General features: G+C 44.4%; 1 protein-coding gene across 2 annotated transcripts in view; it reads right to left on the reverse strand.

Moving 5' to 3' along the window:
• DOK5 (docking protein 5) overlaps positions 1–23,028 on the reverse strand; it is a 145,194-nt gene extending 122,166 nt beyond the window's left edge. Inside the window, exon 1 of one of the 2 annotated variants that reach the window (XM_084776765.1) lies at positions 22,639–23,028. In XM_084776765.1, coding sequence (XP_084632891.1) covers positions 22,639–22,704 — 66 coding nt within the window. In that variant the 5' untranslated portion in view covers positions 22,705–23,028. Of the gene's footprint in view, positions 1–20,344; positions 20,375–22,638 lie in introns of those variants that run through there. The other variant, XM_084776766.1, reaches the window with a different exon arrangement.
• Between the last annotated feature and the right edge of the window lie 764 nt (positions 23,029–23,792).

The raw sequence follows: 23,792 nt of genomic DNA on the forward strand, positions 1-23,792 counted from the left end.
TAAACTTTTTAAAATCATATATTGAAAAATGGTAGTATAAGAGTAAATCACATTATAACTTTTAACTTCATAATTAAAGATTTTAAAAATTAATAGAATCACATTGGCCTAAATTAAAAATTATTTCAGAAGTATTGCCAGTCTGCTTCGCATCATGCCATTACCCACCTCCAAATCTTTCATTGAGTTGCTCTGCATTTATTGGTTTCTGTGTGTGTATGTGTGTGTGTGCAAACTATGGCTCACCCATACATACAAACACACACCTGTAGCTCTCTTTACACATGAGACAAAAGCCCCAAAGACAGTGTGGATCAATACTACCAGACTGTCATTCAAAAATATTTTTCAATAGCTATAAAAAGTCACTCTATTTTAAACTCGTGATTTCAGTTATTAAAAAAGAAATTACTCACAAACACACTTATTCCAGTGCTATGTTCAATAAAATGAAAAGTAATGATATTCATAAAGATCAAATGCACAGAATATGTAATATAGATAAATCCTATTCATCTAAGCACAGGAAGTACAGGATGTCTAACCATGTGGAGAGACGTGCAGGATGCATTAAGTGAAAAGAGAAAGTACAGTGTGTAGAATACATGTCATTTAAGAAAATGGGACACACACATGTAAAAAATTATGGATATATGTGTGTATATATAGTGACATAAGACAGATATACATCTGGAAAGATGTGCAAGAAACTAACAGCTGCTCTGGAGGGACATAAGTGGCTTTTTTGAAAGAAAGGTGATTTTTTAAAAAAGGTTTTGTTGCATATCATTTTTAAGCCTTAAATTTTTAAATTAATTTTTTCTTTACATATACATTTATATTATTACACATATATACAATAAGCTACCTACAGCAAGAAGAGCCACACAACAATCAGGGATTATATAAATGTTACAGTCATAGTGTTTTGGCTATTTGTATTTTGCAACCTTGAAGAAAACATCTTTCCTATCTTGGTACATCTAAAATTCTGAATGTAAATCAACATCTATCATATCCCATCAGAATTAGAGCCATGAAGCCAGTATAGTTGCAAGATGCTTCTTGAAACAATATCAGTTGTTATGGAAACAATAAATGAGTGTAGACCATAGGATCAACACTTATTATTCATCTATTTGCTGGTTTAGTCAAGTCTAAGTTACCTCTGGTAGCAAGGCCTGAGTCTTAAATAGTGATTCCTCAATGGACAAAGGATGCTCAGTGAAAGAAAGAATGGATGGATGAAGTCTACGGCTGCACAAATGGATGTAAGTGCATTGGGTATTATAAACTACTAGAAGAATCCGTTGCTGGCAGCGGGACTGATAAATTGATCTGTGGTTACTGTGGTTTCTGACAGCGCCAGGAATATCCCACAGACAGCCAGCGATGCCTGCTCACCAGGTACAGACAAGGAGCACACTCCGCCAATGAGCCTTCCTAGCCTTCAGTGCACACACACCGTGTTATCAACCGGGGGATCCGACACAAAGCCAAATCCAATGTCCCTGTCATCTGCAAGCTTAATGAGCAAATTGCATTCATGGCATCCTTTCAGGATTCGGAATTTGCTCAACCCTCATAAATCAATACCACGCGTCTTCTTCCAGTTTGGGAATAAATGAAATCTGAGCATCCACAGGAATCCTTTTAGGTTGATTATCAATGTGCCAAAGATGGCACTGCTCAGCCTTGCACAATGCATCCTTAATTTTTCTCTGGTTATAATGAAATTCCCGAATGAATAAATTTACAGAGGTTCGACATCACAGATGTCACAAAACGCTGTGTGTGTGCGTGTACATGTGTACTTCATGCTAAGGTCTGAAACGTTCAAAAGGATTATAAGAATGACTCCGTGATACGACCTGGCTAGGCATGACAACAAAACAGATGTCAGCTTCACCAGCAGGCTGAAAAAAAAAGGCCACACTTCCATGGAGGAAGTCATTTATGCATGAGCATTAATATTGCTGGCCACTGATGTGAGAGGCGACAGCAATGTTTGTCTTTATCAGTTCCACACAACTCACATAAATGTCGATAATGCCTCCAGAAGAGACACACATCGCCCCTATAGGAACTTAAAATTGAGTGACATCACTGGCCTGGGAGGTTTTTCTCTTAATTTCATGGCCTTTCTCTGTGGTGGCAGAGAATGGATTTGAAAAGCAGTCAGCTAACAGCCACATTTTGGGAAGAAAGTCACTCTTCATCTGCCCATTTCAGTGGACCCAGTTTTCAGACTTTCTTACTTCATGACTTTTAGATTTTATGCATTTCACATGATACCTAACTGTATTCTATAGTTCCATTTTTTCATTCCTTTCCTGTTTTCATCAGTGTGTGTGTGTGTGTATATATGTGTGTGTGTGTGTGTGTGTGTGTGTGTGTGTGTGTTAACGTTCATGTATGCATGCAATGCATGTCCGTGTCTGTGCACATATGCATGTGTGAGCAGGCATATGTTGAAGCTTAAGGTTGATAATCAAGAATCAGTCACAAACAGCCCCTCACCGTATTCGCAGAGGCAGGATCTCCCAGTCCAACCTAGGGCTTAATAACTTGCCCAGTCTCTCTAGGCAGCTTGCTCTGGAGCTCAGAATCCCACCTTCTTTCTGAGGCTGGAATTACAGGCACCCCCAGCCAGCATTTATATGGGTTCTGGAGGCCCAAACTCTGGTCCTCACACTCACTCTGAAGCACTTTAGTGACTGAGCTGTCTCCTCAGCCCCCAGAACTCCCATCTTAAACACTGACATTTATCCCTCAGACAGCTATGGGTAGGACTTTAGATTACCATGACCCCAAGGAAAGCTACCACAGTATGTGTCAAGGACAGAGATATCTGAACTCTCTAGCCCTATAACCAAACCATTCCAAGGAAACAGTACAAACATGGTCGATGCTCAACAACTGTCCTTTCCCATGAGGGACAGTTTCAATGCTTTACATATCAAGCCCACATAGACACCATAGGCATGATCATAAAGATCATGTGGTCATCTTTGGAAATGCTCACATGAGAACACAGCACAACCAGCCCTCAGTATCCACAACAGGATGCTCCTAAGACTCGCTCCAGGTACCAAGATCTGTGGATGCTCATGTCCTGAAAACACAAGAGTATACAACTTGCATTCAACCTGTACACACCCCCTGGGTCCTTCAAATCCCATTTCAGGCGGCAAATAGTACTTAGCCGAGTGTGAATACTGGGCAGATAGCTGTTACCTTGGATTGTTTAAGAAGTAACAACATGGAAAACACCTGTGCCCTTCCAGAACAGGTGCAAGTTCAGATAAGTATCTTGGGTTCATGGTTGGTTGATTTCCATGTATGCAAAACCCAGGGCTAGGGAAGACAGGCTAGACACCTTCAGGCAGATACTGATGCAGCTTGTATGTGCTGTGTATGTGCTACTTTTGGTCATTTTTTTTTTAATGTTTAGAAGAAAGATAAGAGATGGACTAAAATAATTGTGTACTAGTGTAATAGGTTTATATCATTTTAAACAGGAAAATGTATGCATTCTTGGGTTGTGTCATTTGTCTGTATGAGCACATGAAACCAAACCCTACTCTCCCTCCCATGTCATCTGGACCTGCTATTGCTCCCTAATTTATGATGTTGACGTTGACAGGGACGTCACTGACAATGCCACTAGACTGAAAGTGATAATGTTCGCTCCAATCAAGATATCTGAAAATGTTTTAGACTGAGTAATTATCCTATAGTGCCTAGTCATCTTTCCTGCTAAAGAAACCAGACAAGGGAGTGTCAGGCATGGGAATTCGCATACGAATGAACACGCTCTATCCTTATCCAGTATAAGTCTCTCTCTCTCTCTCTCTCTCTCTCTCTCTCTCTCTCTCTCTCTCTCTCTCTCTCTCTCTCTCTCCTCTCCTCTCCTCTCCTCTCCTCTCCTCTCCTTTCCTCTCCTCTCTCTTCTCTCCCTCCCTCCTTCCCTATCTCTACAACACACGCACACACATGCACACACACACACACACACACACCTGAAAAACAAGAAGAAACTGAGACACTTTCCTGCCCTTCGACCGTTCACTGTGTGAGAACACAGCATTCTTTCCTTCCAGAGACGCAGCAGCCAGGTCCACCCAGGAAGCAGAGACTGAACTCCCACCAGACACCAGGACAGCCAGCACAGAAGCGCTGTGAGGAGTGTCTTCCTATGTTATATACTACCCAGTGCCCGGTGTTTTGTTCTATCCGCACTAACAGACTGAAATGGTGTCATTCTCTACCATCTACTACTAGGAGTATTTTACAGGAAGATGGAAACAGATGTGAAACCTGAAGTCCCCGTGTGCTTTCCTAATGCAAGCCTGCGTAAACAGAGATCTTACATCAACAACAGTTTTCGCTCAGGGTGGCCAACTGTGAAGCCTTTGGTTTGTGGTTTGCCCCCATCATTCGCTCAAGACTTACTTGGTTCCTGATGGTGCATTTGGCTCAAGAATCCAGGTGAAAAATCAGAGAGGACACTGAGTTTGAAAACCTGCTTCTCAAAATGATCTACAGGCCACCAAATGCTCCACAACCCGTCTTCTGTCTAGTTTTCCAGACATTCCACCATTGTATCTCTCTTGTTAGAGAAGTCAAGAAACATGTACACAGTCACACACGAAGAGCTGTCTGCCACCTCACAGAGGTGTACGTCCTTAGGCCAGGGTGACAGACTGGGATGACTTACAAACATGGTCCCGGGGCGAAGGAGATGGCGCTGCACATAAACTGCTTTTTGCACAAATGCAAGGACCTGAGTTTAGATCCACAGTGTCCACACAAAAAGAGAGCGTGGTGACATGTGCCTCGGCCCAGTGTTTGTGGGACAGTGACAAGAAGATCCCTGGGGCTCAAAGGCCAAAATGGCAAGAGACCTGGCTCCAAACACACAGAGGAGAGTGATCGAGAAAAACATGAAATATTAATGTCTGACCTCACACATGTCCCACACTGAGTAAGCATGCCTCCCTTACATATACATCGATACAAATGCACAACACACACACACACACACACACACACACACACACACACACATATATATATACATACACACATACACACATACACACACACACACACACACACACACACACACACACCCTAATGATAATGGTAAATGTTCCTGAGAACCACTGAGGAGCTTTACAGAAGCTTTACAGGAAGTCTCGACCCCAGCGTCTGGAGCACGTCGCAGGAAATCTCTACGAACCTGTCAGTTTCTGCCTGTGCTTTGCACTCTTCCTTGTCCTCAAAACTTGAACTCCTGGCATTCTTTTGCCTTATCATTCTGAAACCCAGTAAAGCATTCGTGGCATGTGTGTGAAAGAGAAGTAAGAAGCCCTTAAAATAGCTCTCATACCCTCTGTCGGTATTCAAATCATATGCCACGTGTTCCTCAGCTTGAACCTTGTAGCAGATAAAAATGAGAATCATTATTTTTTAATTCTCATGCCTGATGCCTATCTAAGATCAAAATTACAGATTCTCTGAAACACGTGACCTTAATGTGCAGGAAGCTGACCCATCTGTGGAGTTAATATTGGAGCAAAAGATGAAAATATTTTTTTTCATTTTATATTATTCAACTTCATCTAAAAAATCTCTGAAAATTAAACTTCAATATTAAAGGCCAACAGAATACGCAATCTCCCTTTCACACACTTGATCCTGTGTGTGACTCTCGCTAAAATGAATTTAACTTCAGACATGTATTTCCATATGTTGAAAGAACTCCTTTAAGCTATACACAGAATGGCCAGTCTCCTTAAAAGGTAGCCCAGCATCCTAGCGGATGCTTGCATCTAAATCTTTAATGCATGTGAAACCATCTTCTAGTCAGCATACCTCTGCAACTCCATCTTCCTTGTCCTCAAAACTTGAACTCCTGGCATTCTTTTGCCTCATCATTCTGAAACCCAGTAAAGCAGGGTTTCAGAGGAAAAACAATCCAAATTCTCTCATCTCAGTGGTTGGGATCCTGGATGGTCAAACACTCTGTCAGGAGCATGTGGAGTTAAATCCATCAGAGAACAGAATCCTTCTCTTGGCCTCTCAGCAAGGCTCTCAGAATGCCTTGTTACAGACGTTCATAAACAGGTACTGGCCACGGGAAGCTGTGACCGGGCTCCTAGTGACAAAAGTGAGGTCCAGGCAAACAGACGCAACTCCCACCTATTGTTTATTTTCCTGGTTTCTTCCTCACCAGGAAAAGCAGTTGTTACTGATCATTTACCTTGCACAAGTCAGTGTGGCGAACTAGTTCAAGAACACCCTTCATTTGAGCAGATGAATCTTGCACTGAGAAGGTGACTCGGTAGGTAAAGGTGCTCGCTCGTGAACCCAATGACCCGACTTTGATCACTAGAATCCACATGATGGAAGAAGAAAGCCATCTCTCAGAGATTGTCCTCTGATACCACAGGCACACTACGCATGAGCACACACACACACACACACACACACACACACACACACACACACACATTTACAAGCCCAATTAATCATTTTTAAATAGAAATAAAGCTAGCAAAGAGACAGGTGTATTTTAATAACACAGCAAATAAAATAATAAAATAAGTCCTTCTATTTCCATTTTATGAAAACTACAGAACTGTTAACCACCTAATTGACTAATAGTAGGTTTGGAGGCCACTGGAGATGGACTGTTCTTTATGATCAGTGAAAACAAAACTTGACAGCCAGACTGTGATCCGTCAGAAGAATGGGGCCAGGGTGGAGATGTGAGCTCCGCACTGCTTAGAAAGCTATGAACAGGTAACTATGCAAATCTTCTGAGAATACTAGCCAGCTGGGGGCTCTCTGGTAGGAGCAAGGCGGTACCATCACTTTCCTCCTGTAAAAGCCAATCAAATGAGCCTGCCAATCCTCTAGACAGAAAAATGCCCCTCAAGGAAAACTATTAGGAACCGTTAGAAAGAGTAGAAATCTTCCTTAGCATGCAGGTTGGCACAGCATCCGGCCATTGTTTCCTCTCACCCTCTGAGAGGGCTCCACTGTCCCCGGTAAAATCTCTACCCATCCTCTGCACCATCCATTCCTTCTCCTGTGCATTCTTTTCACGGAGATCAGAAGGACTAAGTATCCAAGGGGATTCCAGAGAGACAGAACCACTTCTATTGTTTTTAATCTATTAATAGGGCCTTAAAAACTGTTTATTATCTGGCCTATAATTATTAGTACTTCAGTGTGCCCGGCTAACAATCAGTTAAGACACTGACACTTGTTCTATTTTAAAATAGCCTTAGTTAACCTGGGGCAGGGCAGATATCAATCCTTTAAACTACTTCTCATGGTGGGGCCGGTGTGTGATAGCGGCCTCAAGCCCATGCCATCTGCTTCTAATAACTTCTACCAAGCTGCCTCTCGTCCATAGTCCTTAATAGTTGTTAATATTCTTCATCTGGGCTGAATTCTCCATCCACACCGGTCGTGTGCTTCTCTTCCATCTAAGCCATGGCGGCCTTCCTCTCCTCTCCTCTCTGGGGTCCTTCTTCCTCTTCCTCTTCCCAGGGTTCCTCTCTCCCTCTCTAAACCCTGGGAACCTTAGCCACACCTCTATCGGTTGCCCTGCCCAGGTGGGATGGCTTTTTTATTAATCAAAAGGTGGGTCACAGAGACAGCAAAACAGTAAATTAGCATCAAAATACATTAGACCATCTCCCAACACACTTCAGTTGTGAAAACACTGTGTCAGCTACAGAGGGGAAGCCACAGGCCGACAGTTGGGTCCTGGAGCCTGGGAGTGCCCCCAGTGCCTCTGCAGAATCCGAAGCCACATCTGGAACACCTCAGTTACTCACCAGGCTGTTGCTGATTAATCTTGGGAAGCAGACCGGCATGCAAGACCCGCACTGCGGCGCATTCTCAGAGTTAAGTGCCTTGGAAGGAGTCAATTGTATGGGTCCATTGTCAGACCCCCCTCTACTGATGTCTCCAAGGACCCTGTACTCCACCCCCACCTTTGCACGTTCACAGAGCTGCCCCTCACTGGAGATGTCATGAACGAATGGAGGGTGTATGTCCTGGAGGCACACCGTGCTACGTACCCTGTAGGTTAGGCTAGTCACTGTCGGTCCTTGCACAGTTAGGAAATGGACTCTGCATTGAGAGGACCAGGCCTGGTGGCCCTCAGAGGAAGGACAGCAGGCTACCAAGAAGAGACTTGATACCCTATGAGCATATAGGGGGAGGAGGTCTCCCTCAGTCACAGTCATAAGGGAGGGGCATAGGGGGAAAGTGGGAGGGAGGGAGGAATGGGAGGATACAAGGGATGGGATAACTATTGAGATGTAAAATGAAGGAATTTTAAAATGTGTTTAAAAAAATATAAAATATAAAAATATAAAAAATATAAAAATTTATATTTTATAAAAATATAAAAAGAAAAGAAAAGAAAAAAGAAATGGACTCTGCCGTGCCAGCCTCGTGGAAAGCTTAAATATGTCCAGGTGATAGTAGTAGAAGAATTAGTCTTTTTCCAACTGGAATATTGAGGAAAACATGGGTAAATTTTGTTGGTCCTTCTGTAAAGGCCTGCTGGACACTGAGGGGCAAATTATGAAACGAAGTGCTGGAGAGAATTCTTCAATCCATTTATCACCCATTCACTCTTGGCTTCAACAATTAACTACTGACTACGTTGGAATCAACAAGTTGGAGCAAGCCCTGCTGAGCCCCTGTGGAGCTCACAGCCTTAGTGAAGCTAACATCATCAAAACATATCACTTAAGCCATCCATCAGTGTTATACAGAAGTGTTGCGCAGCAGCAGCAGCAGCAGCCAAGAGAGCACTCTACAGTGATGGAAATAATCAATGTTATACAGAAGCGATGCACAGCAGCATTGTCCAGCAGAGTGCTCTACGGTGATGGAAATATTCTATATGCCTTCGGGATGGTTGCCAGTAATGAGCTTCTGTGGCTATTTATAACTTCAAACAGTTAACGTACCAAGGTATTTGTTATTTCTTTTTTTTATTAAATGTTTTTACATATGCATTTATATTATTACACATATATACAACAAACTACTTACAGCAAGAAGAACCATGAAACAATCAGAAATTATATATATATATATATATATATATATATATATATATGTATATATATATATATATATATATGTTACATTCATAGTGTTTTGGCTATTTGTATTTAGGAGCCTTGAAGAAAACATCTTTCCTATCTTGGTGATTCTAAAATCCTGAATGTAGATCAATATCACATCTCATCATTATCAACTTAAAACATCTATCTAGACCTACAAACGTCTTAACCCCCTAAACAACTGAGCTTAATTGCAAAACTAAACTGTCTGGTCTTCAACCCCATCAGAGACTTGAGAAGGAATAAAATTGATTACCTGAGTACACAGGGAGTGCAGGTTAGCAGCTTCCCAAATGAGACGATGACAGAGACAGTTTGCTGCCTGAACAGTAATGAGCTTCTGTGGCTATTTGTAACTTCAAACAGTTAATGCACCAAGGTATTTAAAAAAAAAATACTTTTTAGACTTTGGTTTCATTCCATTGACAGTGTTCATTGCCTTGCAGAAGCTTTTCAATTTCATGAGGTCCTATTTATTAATTGTTGGCCTTAGATCCTGAGCTGTTGGTGTTCTGTTCAGGAAATTGTCTCCTGTGCTGATGAGTTCAAGGTTCTTCCCCCCACGTTCTTTTCTAATAGATTTAGTGTATCTGGTTTTATGTTGAGGTCTTTGATCCACTTGGACTTGAGTTTGTGGAGGGTTATCTGTATGGATCTATTTGCATTTTTCTACATGTACACATCCAGTTAGGCCAGCACCATTTGTTGGTTTTCCATTGTTTGGTGTTAGCTCCTTTGTCAAAAATCACATGCCCATAGGTGTGTGAGTTTATTTCTGGGCCTTCAATTCAATTCCATTGATCCACCAATCTATTTCTATGATAGTACCATGCAATTTCTATTACTATTGCTCTGTAGTATAGCTTAAAGTGAAGGGTGGAGATACTTTCAGAAACACATGCAGGGATAAAGACAGAGCAGATAGAGCAGAGATTGAGAGAATGTCCAGCCAATGCCTGGCCCAACCTAAGACCCACCCCACGGAAGACAGCCAACCCCTGACACTATTAAAGATATTCTGCTATCCTTGCAGACAGGAGCCTATCATCCTCTAAGAGGCTCCATTCAGCAACAGTTTAAAACAGATGTTGAGATTCACAGCCAAACATTGGGCAAAGCATAAGGAGTCCTGTGGGAAAGACCTAGAGGCAACAGGAGCTCCACAAGACCAACAGAGCCAACTAACCAGGGCCCAGAGGGACTTGTGGAGACTGAAGTACCAGCCAAGGACCATGCATGGACTGGACCTAGGCCCTCTAAACAGATGCAGCCAATGGGCAGCTCAAGCTTCAGGTGGGTCCTCCAGTAAGGGGAGCAGGTGCTGTCTCTGACAGGGACTCTGTTGCCTGCTTTTTGATCACCTCCCATAATGGGAATGCCTTTCCAGACCACAGGGGAAGAAGATGAGCTCAGTCCTGATGCAACTTGATGTTCTGGGGTAGATGGGGGGGGCTCCCCTTTTTTGAGGAATGTGGTAGGAGAGATGTGAGGAGAGGAAGGAAAGGCCTACAACCAGGATATAAAGTGAATAAGTAAATTAATTACTAAAAAAATACTTTAAAGAAAAAGATTGATTCAGTGAGGAGGCCTGATGGCACTCAAAGAAAGAATAAGCAGGCTACCAAGATGAGACTTAATAGCCTATGACCATATAGTGGGGGAGGAGGGTCCCCCTCGGTCTTGGACCTAGGGGAGGGGAATAGGGTAAAAGCGGGAGGGAGGGAGGAACGGGAGGGAGGATACAAGTGATGGGATAACAATTGAGTTGTAATCTGAATAAATTAATTTTAAAAAGAGAGATTGATTGATTGATTATGACTGTGTGTGTGTGTGTGTGTGTGTGTGTGTGTGTGTGTGTGTGTGTGCCTAGTGAGATTTATGTGCTCCACATGCATGAAGGTACCTGCAGAAGACAGAAGTATGTGTTAGATCACCAGGAATTGGAGTCACAGGTGTTTGTGAGCCACTCACCCAATGTGGGTGCTAGGAACTGAAGCTGGGTTCTCTAAGGAATAACCGATCTTAACAGCCAAATAATCTCCTCAGCTTCAAGAAAAAGAAAAAAAAAAAAAAGAAAGAAACTTAACTTCAATTGTTTACATCTCTACATGTGGTTAGTGGCCACGCCCACTTGTGTGGAGGATGGTATTGGAAGCTCCTGTAAACCAGTAGCACAGCAGGTGGGATCCTCAGGGTGAGGAGACAGAGAAACAGAACATGGAGGGAAGAAGTTTGCTACCGAAGGGAAATGGAGGGAAGTGAGACGAGAAGAGAGTTTGCTCTCTGTGGGAACACAAGGAGGTTTTTTTCCCCCATTGATGTTGGGGAATGGATACATGGAGACATATGGCAGGTGAGGCCACAGGGTCTGATCACACAGTGCCTTGATTACACGTGCAAGGGGAAAGAACTGGGAGGCTGAAGTAAAGATGAGAGAGGACTTGGTTCAATTTAAAGTATCAATTTGGCAGAATCAGAATAGACTTTGAGAGTGAGAAATTGAACCAAAGAATGGTTAAACATGAGTGTGTGTGTATGTCTCTGTGTGTGTGTGTGTTTGTCTGTGTGTGTGAGTGTGTGTGTTTGTTTGTGTGTGAGAGTGTGTGTGTATGTCTCTGTGTGTGTGTGTGTGTTTGTCTGTGTGTGTGAGTGTGTGTGTGTGTGTGTTTGTCTGTGTGTGTGAGAGTGTGTGTGTATATGTGTGTGTGTGTGTGTGTTTGTCTCTGTGCATGTGTCTGTGTCTGTCTGTAGGTCTGTGAGGGTGAAGCACACCCTGAGCCACAGCTGTACATGAGTAAGGACTAGCCATTCACAGGTACAGAGTCCTGTAAGGTCTGAAGAAACTTCTATTCTTACAATTTGTGAATGGGTTTGCCTTCACAAGAGCAGCTTGCTGTGAGCCATTCATCTCAGGGAGCCCAAACATGCCACCCTACAAGGTTTAAGCAAGAAAAAATAGAAAGTAGCTGAAGATGTCTATTATTAGTAAACTGATTAAAGAAGTGGCAGAGGGGGCTGACAAAAAGGCTCCGTGGGAAAAGTGCTCACAACACAAGCTTAAAGAACTGAATTCAATTCCTGGAGCCCATGGGCAGCAGAAAGAAAGAACTGGCAGTACAGAGTTGTCCTCTGACCATCACCTGTCACAGGTGTGACATGGCATGTGCATACACACACACATACATACACACACACACACACACACACACACACACACACACACCAAAAAAAAATTAGGAAATTGTAGCATAGCCAAATAAGTAAATATTGACACCCATAACTTTTTTAAAAGTGCTCCCATATAAGTTAATGGAAAGAGGGGAATATAAATACTACATAAGAGTGATATTATATGTGTAGAACAAGTTATAAGAACACACTTTTAGCCGGGCGTGGTGGCGCACGCCTTTAATCCCAGCACTTGGGAGGCAGAGGCAGGTGGATCGCTGTGAGTTCGAGGCCAGCCTGGTCTACAAAGTGAATCCAGGACAACCAAGGCTACACAGAGAGACAAAAACAAAAACAACAACAACAACAAAGAACACACTTTTATGCTTATCTATGAACAAAAATCTCTGTACGAATTTGCAAGATTCTGCTGAGTCCAGCTCTCCTGGGAAATGATACAGATGTGGGTGGGGGCGGGTTCTGTTCTTGCATTTGTACCTCTCTTTGCCGTGTATATGTAAGGAAAGTATTAGCTACTTAAACATAACATAGGCATGTAAAAGTCATCCGTTCTTCTCAGAAAAAAGAACAGAGCCCTCCTCCTTATCTTTCCTCCCTTGTTTTCTTACTTTTTCTTTTTTCTTTCTCAGAATCCATTTCTTCCTTATTGTAATATAAGGTCACTTTATGAATTCAAAATAAACAAAAATCTAAGAGCTGTCAGCCCTTGTATGGGCTTGGACACAGGTCACAGATATTTTGGAGAAAATTCCCAAGATTTCTGTGCTATTTTGCACACAGCACAGTGCACAGCAAAACACATGTATACATTATATAAATAAATGAACAAGGAAGTAAATAGATAAATAAAAGTCAGTGAGTGGTCACTGAGCACCTACGGTGAACCAGACTTGGAGTAAGATAGACCATTCATTGGTGAGAAGTACACTATTTTTCTCATTTTTCTATCTTAAGAAACTAAAATGTTTCAGAGTAGCAGCTGGCCAAGTTGAGATTTAAAGTTAGAATCTGAGTCCCAAACATTCCATAGTCGTCATGAAAAATAAAACAGCAATCGGTTATGGAGACGTGAAAGAAAAATGTGTCGTTCCAGGTAAGCGTTCTACTTGTACCCCCATCACCCAGACACACATAGGCATCCCACAGTATGTTTGCACATCACAGAACAATGCCTAGAAAACTCTACTCAGCAATGGACCCAGGTAAGGGCCCAGGGGAGAAGACAGCAACTTCAGCAGATGGTCTTAGAGCAACTGGACATCCATACTCAGAAATGAACCTTGCCCTGTGTTTCATTGAAATGTAAAACTTACCCTATGAAAGACCATGGCGTGGGCTGGCCAGATGGCTCACTGCGTGAAGCCACTTTCTGTCAAGCCTGATGACCTGAGCTCTATCCTGGGATCTACAGGCTGGAAGGAGAGAACTGTCTCCTGCAAGTTTACTCTGACCTCCACATGCGCTCTCTCTCTCTCTCTCTCTCTCTCTCTCTCTCTCTCTCTCACACACACACACACACACACACACACACACACACACACACACATACACACACTTTTAAGAAAAACAAGGCTATGACCCTGAAAAGGGGGACGTTATAGATCGTGAGATGCTTTCTGCAAGCCGCGTCTCTGAGTAGACATTTGTATCTAGAATAGATTAAGAATTCTAAAAACTCAATGATGAAAAGACAACCCAGGAATAACACCTGTGTACACAAATAGAAAAAAAAAAAAAAAAGAACAGGAAAAGACAGTCAACAGGACTGACTCCCCCTCAGAGAAATGAACACGAACGCCACAGGCAAGCTTCCACACACCCACAAAGATGACCAGAAGTAAACCAAAGGTAGTGTCGACTCCTGGAGGAGCTGCAGAGAAACTGGGTCACTCACACACTATTGGCATGAATATAAAAATAGCAACACTGCTTGATGCTTGGTGCTTATCAACTTGAGAGGAGTTAGAACTGCCTAGGAGACATGCCTCTGTGTGTGTGTGTGTGTGTGTGTGTGTGTGTGTGTGTGTGTGTGTGTGTGTGTGTGTGTATGTGTGTGTGTGTGTGTGTGTCTGGCCATTTCCAGAGAGGCCTGACTGGCTAAAGGAAGCCAGCACCTTCCACCAAAGAGCCAAGGGTAACGGTATTTTTCCAGGCTTGTCTGCATTGCTCTTCTTCAACATAACTGGGCTGGAGCTACTACTGCTGTCTCCTCCTGCCATCCTATGACACCTGCTTCTCTGGCCTTCCAACTTAAGATTGAATGCCAGTGTCCAGCAGGGGCACTGAGACTATGCAGCATTGTGTGCTGAGCGAGCTACCAGGTTCTCTCTGTCTTCAGCACACAGACATCCATTCAGTTGTTGAAATCATAGCCCCTAAGGAGTAAGCCAGCCTAATGACTCTTATTACACACACACACACACACACACACACACACACACACACACACACACACCATATATAAATGTATGTGCATAAACACATATACACACATTCTATTTTATTCCGCTCGAAAGGGCCCTGCCTAATAAAGTTTCAAGCAACTAAATCTATAACTGCCACCCAACCTGACAATAGTACTCCCAAGTGTCTCAACACAGTTATGAAAACTTAACATTCACACAACATCCTGCACATAAGTGTTGCATCAGCCCTCTCTACTACATCCTAATCCAGACAGGACCAAGATATTCACCAACAGGTGAAAGGTCCAAAGGACCTCTGACCCATCAATACTGTGGAGTACCACACAGCATCCACAGTACCTGAGAAGCCTGGATGCCTCCCCAGAGAACATCTGTGAGTAAAACCACAGGCTCATGCCAAAGATTCCACAAGATTTCACTTACAGAATCTTCCGGAAGTGAAAAGATTATAGAACTGGATAACAAGTTAGTGGTGTCAAGAGTTTGTGAGTATGGGGAAGTGTTGTAGAAGTTTTGGGTTACGATCTGTAACGTGCTTTTTATTTAATCCCAGGTGTGGGATATGGGGGCTGATCCAGTTCGTGGACAGCTCATAACTGCCTGAGGGTGTGTGATGGATGTTTGTCAGCTGGGAACTGCCCTGTGCAGGCTCATGGTCTTTGCCAGTGGGCATAAATTCCAGACCAAGAGAGAAACTGGGGGCTCTGAAAAAGAAGGCTGCTGGTGCTCCTCCATGCTGCTCCTGGTTGCCCCCAAGGGACCCGGTGACTCTAAACAGCAGGTGGTAGCTAAGGAAAACTAGACCTCTTCTCCCCACTAACCTCCTTTCTCTCCTAGCTGGTGTTTGGGTGTTGGAAGGGATTGGGGTGAAGAAGGGAAAAAGAGATATAAGAACTCAAACTAAAAGTAAATTTTAAAAATAGTGCCTACAGAGAAGGGAGGCTATCTATGAAGGATTTCAGCCACCGGCCTGGAACTTCATCATGTAGTGAGCTGCTAAGATTCCTCCTGCCCAAATGGGGTGACGGGTGTGAGGCACTGTGGATTCTGGGAATCTGAATTTAGATCCTCACTTTTGCAAGCAAGATCTTTTACCAAATGCATCATTTCCCCAGCCTCCCCCCCCCCCCCATCTTGATTCCTTACAACTTCGTGTGAGCCTACAATTACATAAAAACAAAAGTCTCCACTGAAAACAAATGAGATTATGATTCTTTTGGGCAGGGGTCCGGGATCAGCCTAGGGCAGGAAGGTTTGTAGGTGTGCCATGTCGCCAACAGAGAAGTCTGCCCAATCCTGTCCCTTAAGGCTGTCTGCCAAACCCCATGCCACAGCACAACACCCAGAGGCTTCGAACTCTTCTAGTAAAGTAGGAGGGTTCCACAAACCAGCTTCCAAATCCTTAGCCAAACACCACCCACTGCGTGTTAGAAAGGCGCTATTTTAATTCCTGCATTCACATATACAGCTCATGGTATTTCAAAATTCACAACTTCATTTTGAAGCTCACAGGCATGGGGGCGGAGGGGAGAGGCAACCTCATCTTTTCCTAGCTTACATTCTCCAAAGGTTTGATCTCAATCCAGCTGGAACCAAACTTCTAGAGTAAGAGGAAACTCAAGCATAGCCTCCCGCATTCCACAAGCATGGAAAAAAAGAGAGCTGCCTCCAGCTTATCTTTTCCCATCCGAAGCTGACTTGTTCATTCACAACATTTGACCTTTGGCTTCTGTGAATGTGTAAAAGACCAGTTTAGCAGCACAGATTGTTAAGTCAGATGGTCAGTTTGCTAAGGACAATGACTGGGCTGCCCTGTCTAAGGTGGTTTTCATGGAGCACCACACCGGAAAGTGTACAGTAGACGTTTGGCAAATGATAAAAGTAATGACCACAGACGCATCTCACGTGGAAAACAAGTTCTTAACATCCCAAAGGTAAACGATTCCTCACCAAAAATGCCAAGGCTGCCTAATAAAAAATATTGCTAGTCACCTAATGAATATAATTTAAAAACCGCACTGGCAGATGTTGGGATAGCATCGTATTAGTAATTTGGTTTATGTCTCCATACAAAGCCATCAAATTGGCCGTTCATTGCTAAATTGATTTGGGTGATGATAATTAAAAGCTGAATACATGCACAATTAATCATGTCTTCCACGAAGACTGTTGTGTCAGCTGGAAAGTTATTCTTGATGTGGAAGCCATGTTGGTGAAGCTGTTAGAAGGAGCCAGAAGCCTGAAGGACTTCACCACCCTGTGTGCAGAGGATCTACCCAGATGTTCTTTTCACCACAGACAAACTTCACCCAAAGCCGCTCTGTCCTGTAAGGAGGGCACACAGCGCTTCACATAACTTACTGCATGTTGCATCTATGTGGGAGGGCGCCGTAGGCTGTGTAAGAAAGGTGTAAGATGGCCCTAGTCTGTTTCTATGACTTTCATGTGATGGTCCTTGTTTTTGAAACATCTCCCAAGGCTCATCTGTAAGAAACATGTCCCCCCAGCTTGGGTCATTTGCGGAGGTCGTGAAACCTTTGGGGCTATGCTGTCACTCCAGATGACCTCAGACAGCTCTAGGCCAGCTCCACTTCCTGGCTGAGTGCCTCGCTCCCTGAAGCTTCCTCTGTGAGTTCCTGCTACTACAGACTGCTACACCCCAGCTACCACGCCTTCCTTGCCACAGTGGGCTGTAGCCTCTGAGCAGTGAGCCACAATAACCTCCACCCCCACCTCCACTCCCAGTACTGCTGCCCTTAGGCCACTTCTGTCCTGGACTTGGTCACAGTGTCAAGAAAAGCATCAAATATATCTGGGCACTGTAACAAGTGAATCAAAAATCTAAAAACCTTAAGTGAAATACAAAATCCTCTCTGACATATTGGGCCACGTGAAACATGGGGATGAAGAGGTGGAAAATATTGCTCCCTAAAATCTGTCCATTCTCCCCACCCCCACCCCCGTCTGCTTTTCAAGACACCTAAATCATGGAAACTCTCCTGGACCAGCAAGTTCATTCAAACTGGCATTTCTGGAGGCACTATGGGCATTTATGCAAATAACATGGACAATCTTATAAGGCTGAACATCCCCTCTATCCCTAGCATCCGTGGCCAGTGGTATTTGTGCTTGCACATAAATTATCCGTTGGACATTAAGTGTGCTTTTCTAACTAAACAGCAATCGCTTTGAAGATAAGAGTAAGGGCTAGGAAAATAATAACCAGCCAAGCACCGCCATCTCTACACTCAGTAATTGTAGGCCTGAGAACAGAGCAGTAATAAATATTAATTGGATTTTCTCTGTGCTCAGTATTGTGTTGAGCCCCTTACGATGAGCACGTATTATGTGAATATCAAGAATCTCTCTATTCCTACAGAATAATCAGGCTGGTAAATATTCTAAAGCTTACAGCAAGTCCTAGTCATCATGCTGGGATTTTTAATGCACCCTTATATCAGAGGCAACAACGGTAGGGACCCTCTTCCATCCGATCACTCTGCAAGCCTCTCAGCTGTAAGGAGAGGCAAGTGAAATCCCACGTGCGTCCCATATTCCCTAGAGGGGGTACAAATGATAAACAAGTAAGGGTACAGACTAAAATATGCTAGATGGTAGGGGAAAAAAAAGTCTAGGGATACAGAAGCAGGGAGGAAAAAGCAAGAATGTCTGGAAAGTTCTCCCTGAAGAGGTAGGAGCTGAGCAGAGGAGAGGAGGGGACTAGGGAATTCCTGGGAAGCATCGTGAGATGAAGGGGAGGGCGGAGCAGGAGCAAGCACAGCCTGATTCATCGGTGGAGGCCTAGGCTACAGGGGATGTGGTGCTGAGGAAGAATGGGATGAAGATGTAGGCTGCAGGACACACTCGGCAGTCACCCCAGTACCTGAAAGAATGAATGGGGCTTCAACCACAGCGGTTCCAGTAGATGCCCAGATGATAGGAGACAGGTTCTAGATCGATCTCAAAGGCTGACCTCACAAGGCCCCTTGATGGACCGGCTGTAATGGTGTGAGGCAAGGTAAGGGGGAGAGATGGTGTCAGCGTTGCTTGGTTTCCGGCTGAGGACTGGTTTTGCCAGGGCAACCAAAACACTGTCTATCGGTAAAGATGAAGATAATGCTAGGAGAAGCAAGGCTGGCTAAATAGACCAAGGCTGCATATGCACTAAGCTTGAGACCTCCTAGGCTCTCAGCTGGGGAGGTGGGCAGGGAACCGGCCAGAGAGGATCTCAAGTGGCCCTGGCTGCCAAGCTGTTAGATTAGAGCAAAGAAGGTTATTTAACACTAAGCCATTGAGGAACTATGTGTAGATAAAGAAAATAGTTCTAAGTTTAAGCTCTGAGAATTGCATTGCGGATCAGCCAGGATAATTATAGATAGAAAGTTCTCTCCACAAAGAAAGAAACCAAATGAAGATCCAAATGTAATCCATCTAAATAACACACTTAGCGGGTTAATGGCACAGACACCGCCCTATTCCACTCATCTAAGAAATCTCGAGTGTCTTTGGAGAACCAGATAATTATAGATAGCTGCGCCCCGCCTCCCCCATCAACTCCCCAAATAGAAACATCAACATTCCTGAACAAACGTTGTACCCAGGGCACAGGCTGAGACCTGGAGGAGCCAGTGTGGATAACACTAGGGAGTGCAGACGTGACAACACAGAGAAGCTGATTTCATTCGGCTTTCTGCCGTTCAAAGCAAAGAGTCCCTTTACACCGACTTTGGTTGCTTACACCGACTTCGATTGCTTAGGGCAAACGTTAAGACTTTAATTGAAGGTGACCCGTCAGTGGCCCATCTGAATAGAGGTGTTCCAAGCTTACTTCCTGTCTTATTTACAAACTATATTACAAACCATATTAAATATATACTTATGTACACATACATACCTTTACAAGAACCTCATCCAAAGGAAAGAAAGATCTGGAGCAAGATAAATATTTCTGCCTCAAAATGAAAAGTGATTTCACTGAGTGAGTGAGGATAAGATACTTATCCTGAGTTAAGCATCTAAACCACATACGCGTGGAAGTGCAACACAGTACCAGAAATATGGACCGCTTTCATGTTTTGATGTGTTCGCTAGCATAAATTTAAACAGTAATAATGATAAAGTCTGTCCTTGGGCACATTCAGACACAAGGTAAGGAAATCACAGCCCTGAGAAGTTATCACCGCCTTTAGTTCATCTTTGATCATCTTAGACACAAGACCTCAATAAGAATCAATACTATGGACGCTCTCTGCGCGTGCACGGATATTATTGTATTTGGTGCCACAAGAACACCTTTAAATAGCACACACTGTATAGACAATGAAAAGTTGAAGCCAAAGAAGGTCAAAGGTCGTAGGCCTAATGAGACCAACAAGCAGAAGTCATTCCTAATCTTGTCTTTTTCCCCAAACCTAGGGACATTCTTTGACACAACAGCTGGTCACCATGAAATGCAGTTTACTTGTTTAATTATAACACTCCCAGACATGACTCCCCCCACCCCCGTCCCACCCCCACAGACGCTTGTCTAGATTCCATTAATAAAGCCATTGTCATATTAGTTACCAATTGCAAGGTCATCCTCCACTCTGCATGGTCGCTGGGTGTGTCCACGTATACTCTCTGCCTGCTGAGTCTGCCAGAACCACTTCCTTAGCTCTCTGGAACTTACACAGTGCCCAGAATGCACACATTGAGAACTGTTCTAGGCTATACACAGCCTAGCTTAACACCACCAACATTCCTGACTTAGGACGCCGGGTCCTTACTGCCATCCCCCCCCCCCCAGATGACCCAAGGGTCTCCCAAAACTTCAGTTGGCATTCGGTCCTGGTGACAAAGTAATCAGCCTTCTTTATAAATTATAACACAAGAGCGTCTTAGCAGGCTGGTCTATCGGCAGAATCAAGGTTACCAAATAAGGCCTGTTTTACCCGACCATAGACTGACTTTTCTATCTGTGCATGATAGCCATAATTCAATGAATATTCTTGTGTCTATTTAAGAAAACAAATGCAAAATGATTATGTCTTGAGAAACTGGACTGCCCAAAAATACTGTAAATATAAAACAAACCCAACTAGACTCTGTTTCCTCTCCTTTTGCCTCTAATATCTATCCAAAATTTGCTGGCAGGCACATGAAACTGTATTATGTCAATTGCAATAATATAGGGGAAAAACCTTGGAAGTGATGTTAACCAGTTTTTTCCTATAAGTCACCCTTGTCAGGATTTGGCATCAACCCTGATCCTAATGAATAATTCATATTCTGTGCATTAATAATGCATGTCCTCTTCCTGTTGGAATGCTCTCCAGCACGGAATGAGTCTCTAGTGCCAATCCCTTCCATTGACATGATGAAGTAGATGTGGCTTTCTCACACTCTTTAGCATTGTAACACGAAGTACGAGTTCCTCTACTTCACATGGAAGTCACTTGGTTTGAGGACCCAAGGGAGAACCAATTAAACTGTAGCAAATCCAGGAAGGTTGCTTAGCTGTGTTACTGGTCTCCTTTCTGCTGTGTTTACAACAGACCCAGAAGAGAGAACTTCACTGTTCAAACAAGGGAGGGGGTAGCAAAGAAAAAGAAATAGGCCAAAGGAACTAGGCAAGTGTTTTATAACAATCCAGGCTGTCTCTCCCCTGCAGACCTTCCTCTCTAGCCACGGTTACTACTGAGACATTTCTTTTATTCACAGCCAAATTAAAGGCACATTTTTTTTTAACAAATCCAGAGACCAAATAAAAGAGTGGTAAGTGATACCATGGAGAAAGCTATTCAGTGGATCGCTCACCCTAGCTGGGCCATTGACACTCTCAGTAACACTACCTTTCCTTGCTAAGTAAACTTACTTCTCAGCCCTGCATTACACCCCAGCCCCCGGCAAATGCAAAGCAACAAAAAAAAGCCACAGTATTTGACACATGGCAAGAAAAAATGAGGTAGCCTGAAATGCACAGGTGCACACACAGACACAAACACACGCACACACACTATATATGTATATATACATAGACATATAGACATATAGATACATATATGTTGTATATATACATGTATGTGTGTATGTATGTATGTATGTATATATATTCATTCCAGTATCCTCTCCTCCCTAAAGACTGTACCATCACTTAAAACCCAAAGAGAGGCAAGATGGTTTTGTCCTAAAGTGCCCTCAACAAGAGAAAAGAAAAGCAGTCTTAAGAAGGGAGCCACCGGGATTCATTCATTCTTTCTCTTATTCCAGGAGCTCTTACGCAGGCACCATGATCGTCCAGTGGTCGGAAGGTGAATTGTAAAAAAAAAAAAAACAACCAACCATTAACCGGCTGCCAGGCTCAAGAGTTGGGGGACTCAGATCTGGGCTTCTACCAGGGACTTGGCCCTGCCCAAAGCCAGCTCTCTCCACCTCTGCTAACACCTGAGCTGCAGAAAGGAGTCCCTGGGGCCAGGTAGTCACTGACCTTGATCCCCTCCTCAGAGCATCTGCCCTGTGTCCTGGCCTCTATCCATCCCCTGGAAAAGTTAAGTTGGCGCGAGTGGCACGCGAGCCGGGGACATCCGGCAAGCTCAGCACCAAGCCGGGCTTTCCAGATCCAGCGACCATGACTACCGGGAAATATTTATTCCGAGTCAATGGGCTCCGGTGGCCACCGTTAGAAAGTCAAGCTATCCGAGAGATAAAGATAGCTCCATGACATACCCAGACGCTGGCGCTAGCGCTGCAGCTGAGGTAGCCTGGGACGTGGGCTGCCAGAGCCACGGTGCAAGTCCCTGGCGCCAGAAGCCGGGATGCTGGCAGCGGACACAGACCCTGAAGTCGCGAACAGGGAGCACGGAAACGATGATACGTACCCCTAGGCGTCTGCTCCGGATCCTCACGTACCCCTGCTTCACTATGTCATTAAAATTGGAAGCCATCCCAGACAGACAGCGACCCTGCTGCCCCCAGCTTGCGCAAGGCACCCTGAGTGGCTTCGAGGAGGGATGTGGGGAGCGTCAGCACAGAGACTGAGGGAGTGAAAGTTGACAAGGCGATGCAGTGAAACCAGGCGTCAGAAGGCGCACATCGCTTTCCCGGTCTCCCCAAAGCCTGAAAGTGGGCGGCCCGCCGGCGCCCAGCAGCCACTTTGGGGGAGAGCGGCGGCTAGGCGAGACTGGAGCGCGCGGCGTCAGCTGACTGGGCGGCAGCCTGCCAGGAGGAGGAGCCGCTCCAGGCCCCCAAGGAGGAGGAGAAGGACCAGAAAGGAGAAGAGGGAGAAAGGAGGAAGCAGAGATGGCCCAGAAGGAGGAGCACACGGGTCCCCTCCCCCAAGCCTCCGCCCACCTGGCCCCCAGCTGCTCTTATCCCACCTCCTCTCCCAGGGGCACACTCCGCCTTCCCTGCGCTAGCAGCCTAGAGGCAAAAAGCTCCCAGTTCTTACCTGTCTTTTAGAGACGACAACACCGGACTCTTTTTATCAGCGTTGTGTGCCCTAACCATCCCTTCAACCTCATTTTTTCCCCAGAAGAGCCAATTAAGGGTTTGTCTGTGCCCAGGGACACTGAGCTGCGTGGTTTACCTGTGACCTCTACAGGTACCGACAGAGCCATCTCCGGTGGCTTATGCTCACCTCGGCCATGAGGTCTCCCTGCTGTCAAGCTCTAGGCTTGTACCTATTGTCACTATTTCTTGCTGGAGCCTGTCTTCCCATCAGGACTGTAAGTTTCCCCAGGAGCTGATTCTTCGCCTGTGTCTACTCTGGCCTCAAAGCCCAGTTCTGTGTAGAAAGATGAGCAATAAATCTTGGGCCTTTATCAAGGTGGCAAGCTTGTACCAGACACTGCTCTGTCCTTTGTAGGTTCCCCTGCACCAATTAAGGTGTGGCTCCTTTGTGTAATTACCAAGCTCTCATGTAAACCTCCATAACCTGACAATATAGCTGCCCATGGTAAACATTGCGATTGCCTATAAATATTCCTAGAACACTAAGAAGGGGCGGGGGGGGGGGGGGACGGGGAGGGCAGGG

This window comes from Acomys minous, assembly GCF_964271855.1.
Source record: "Acomys minous genome assembly, chromosome: 3".
Classification (NCBI taxonomy): Eukaryota; Metazoa; Chordata; class Mammalia; order Rodentia; family Muridae; genus Acomys; species Acomys minous.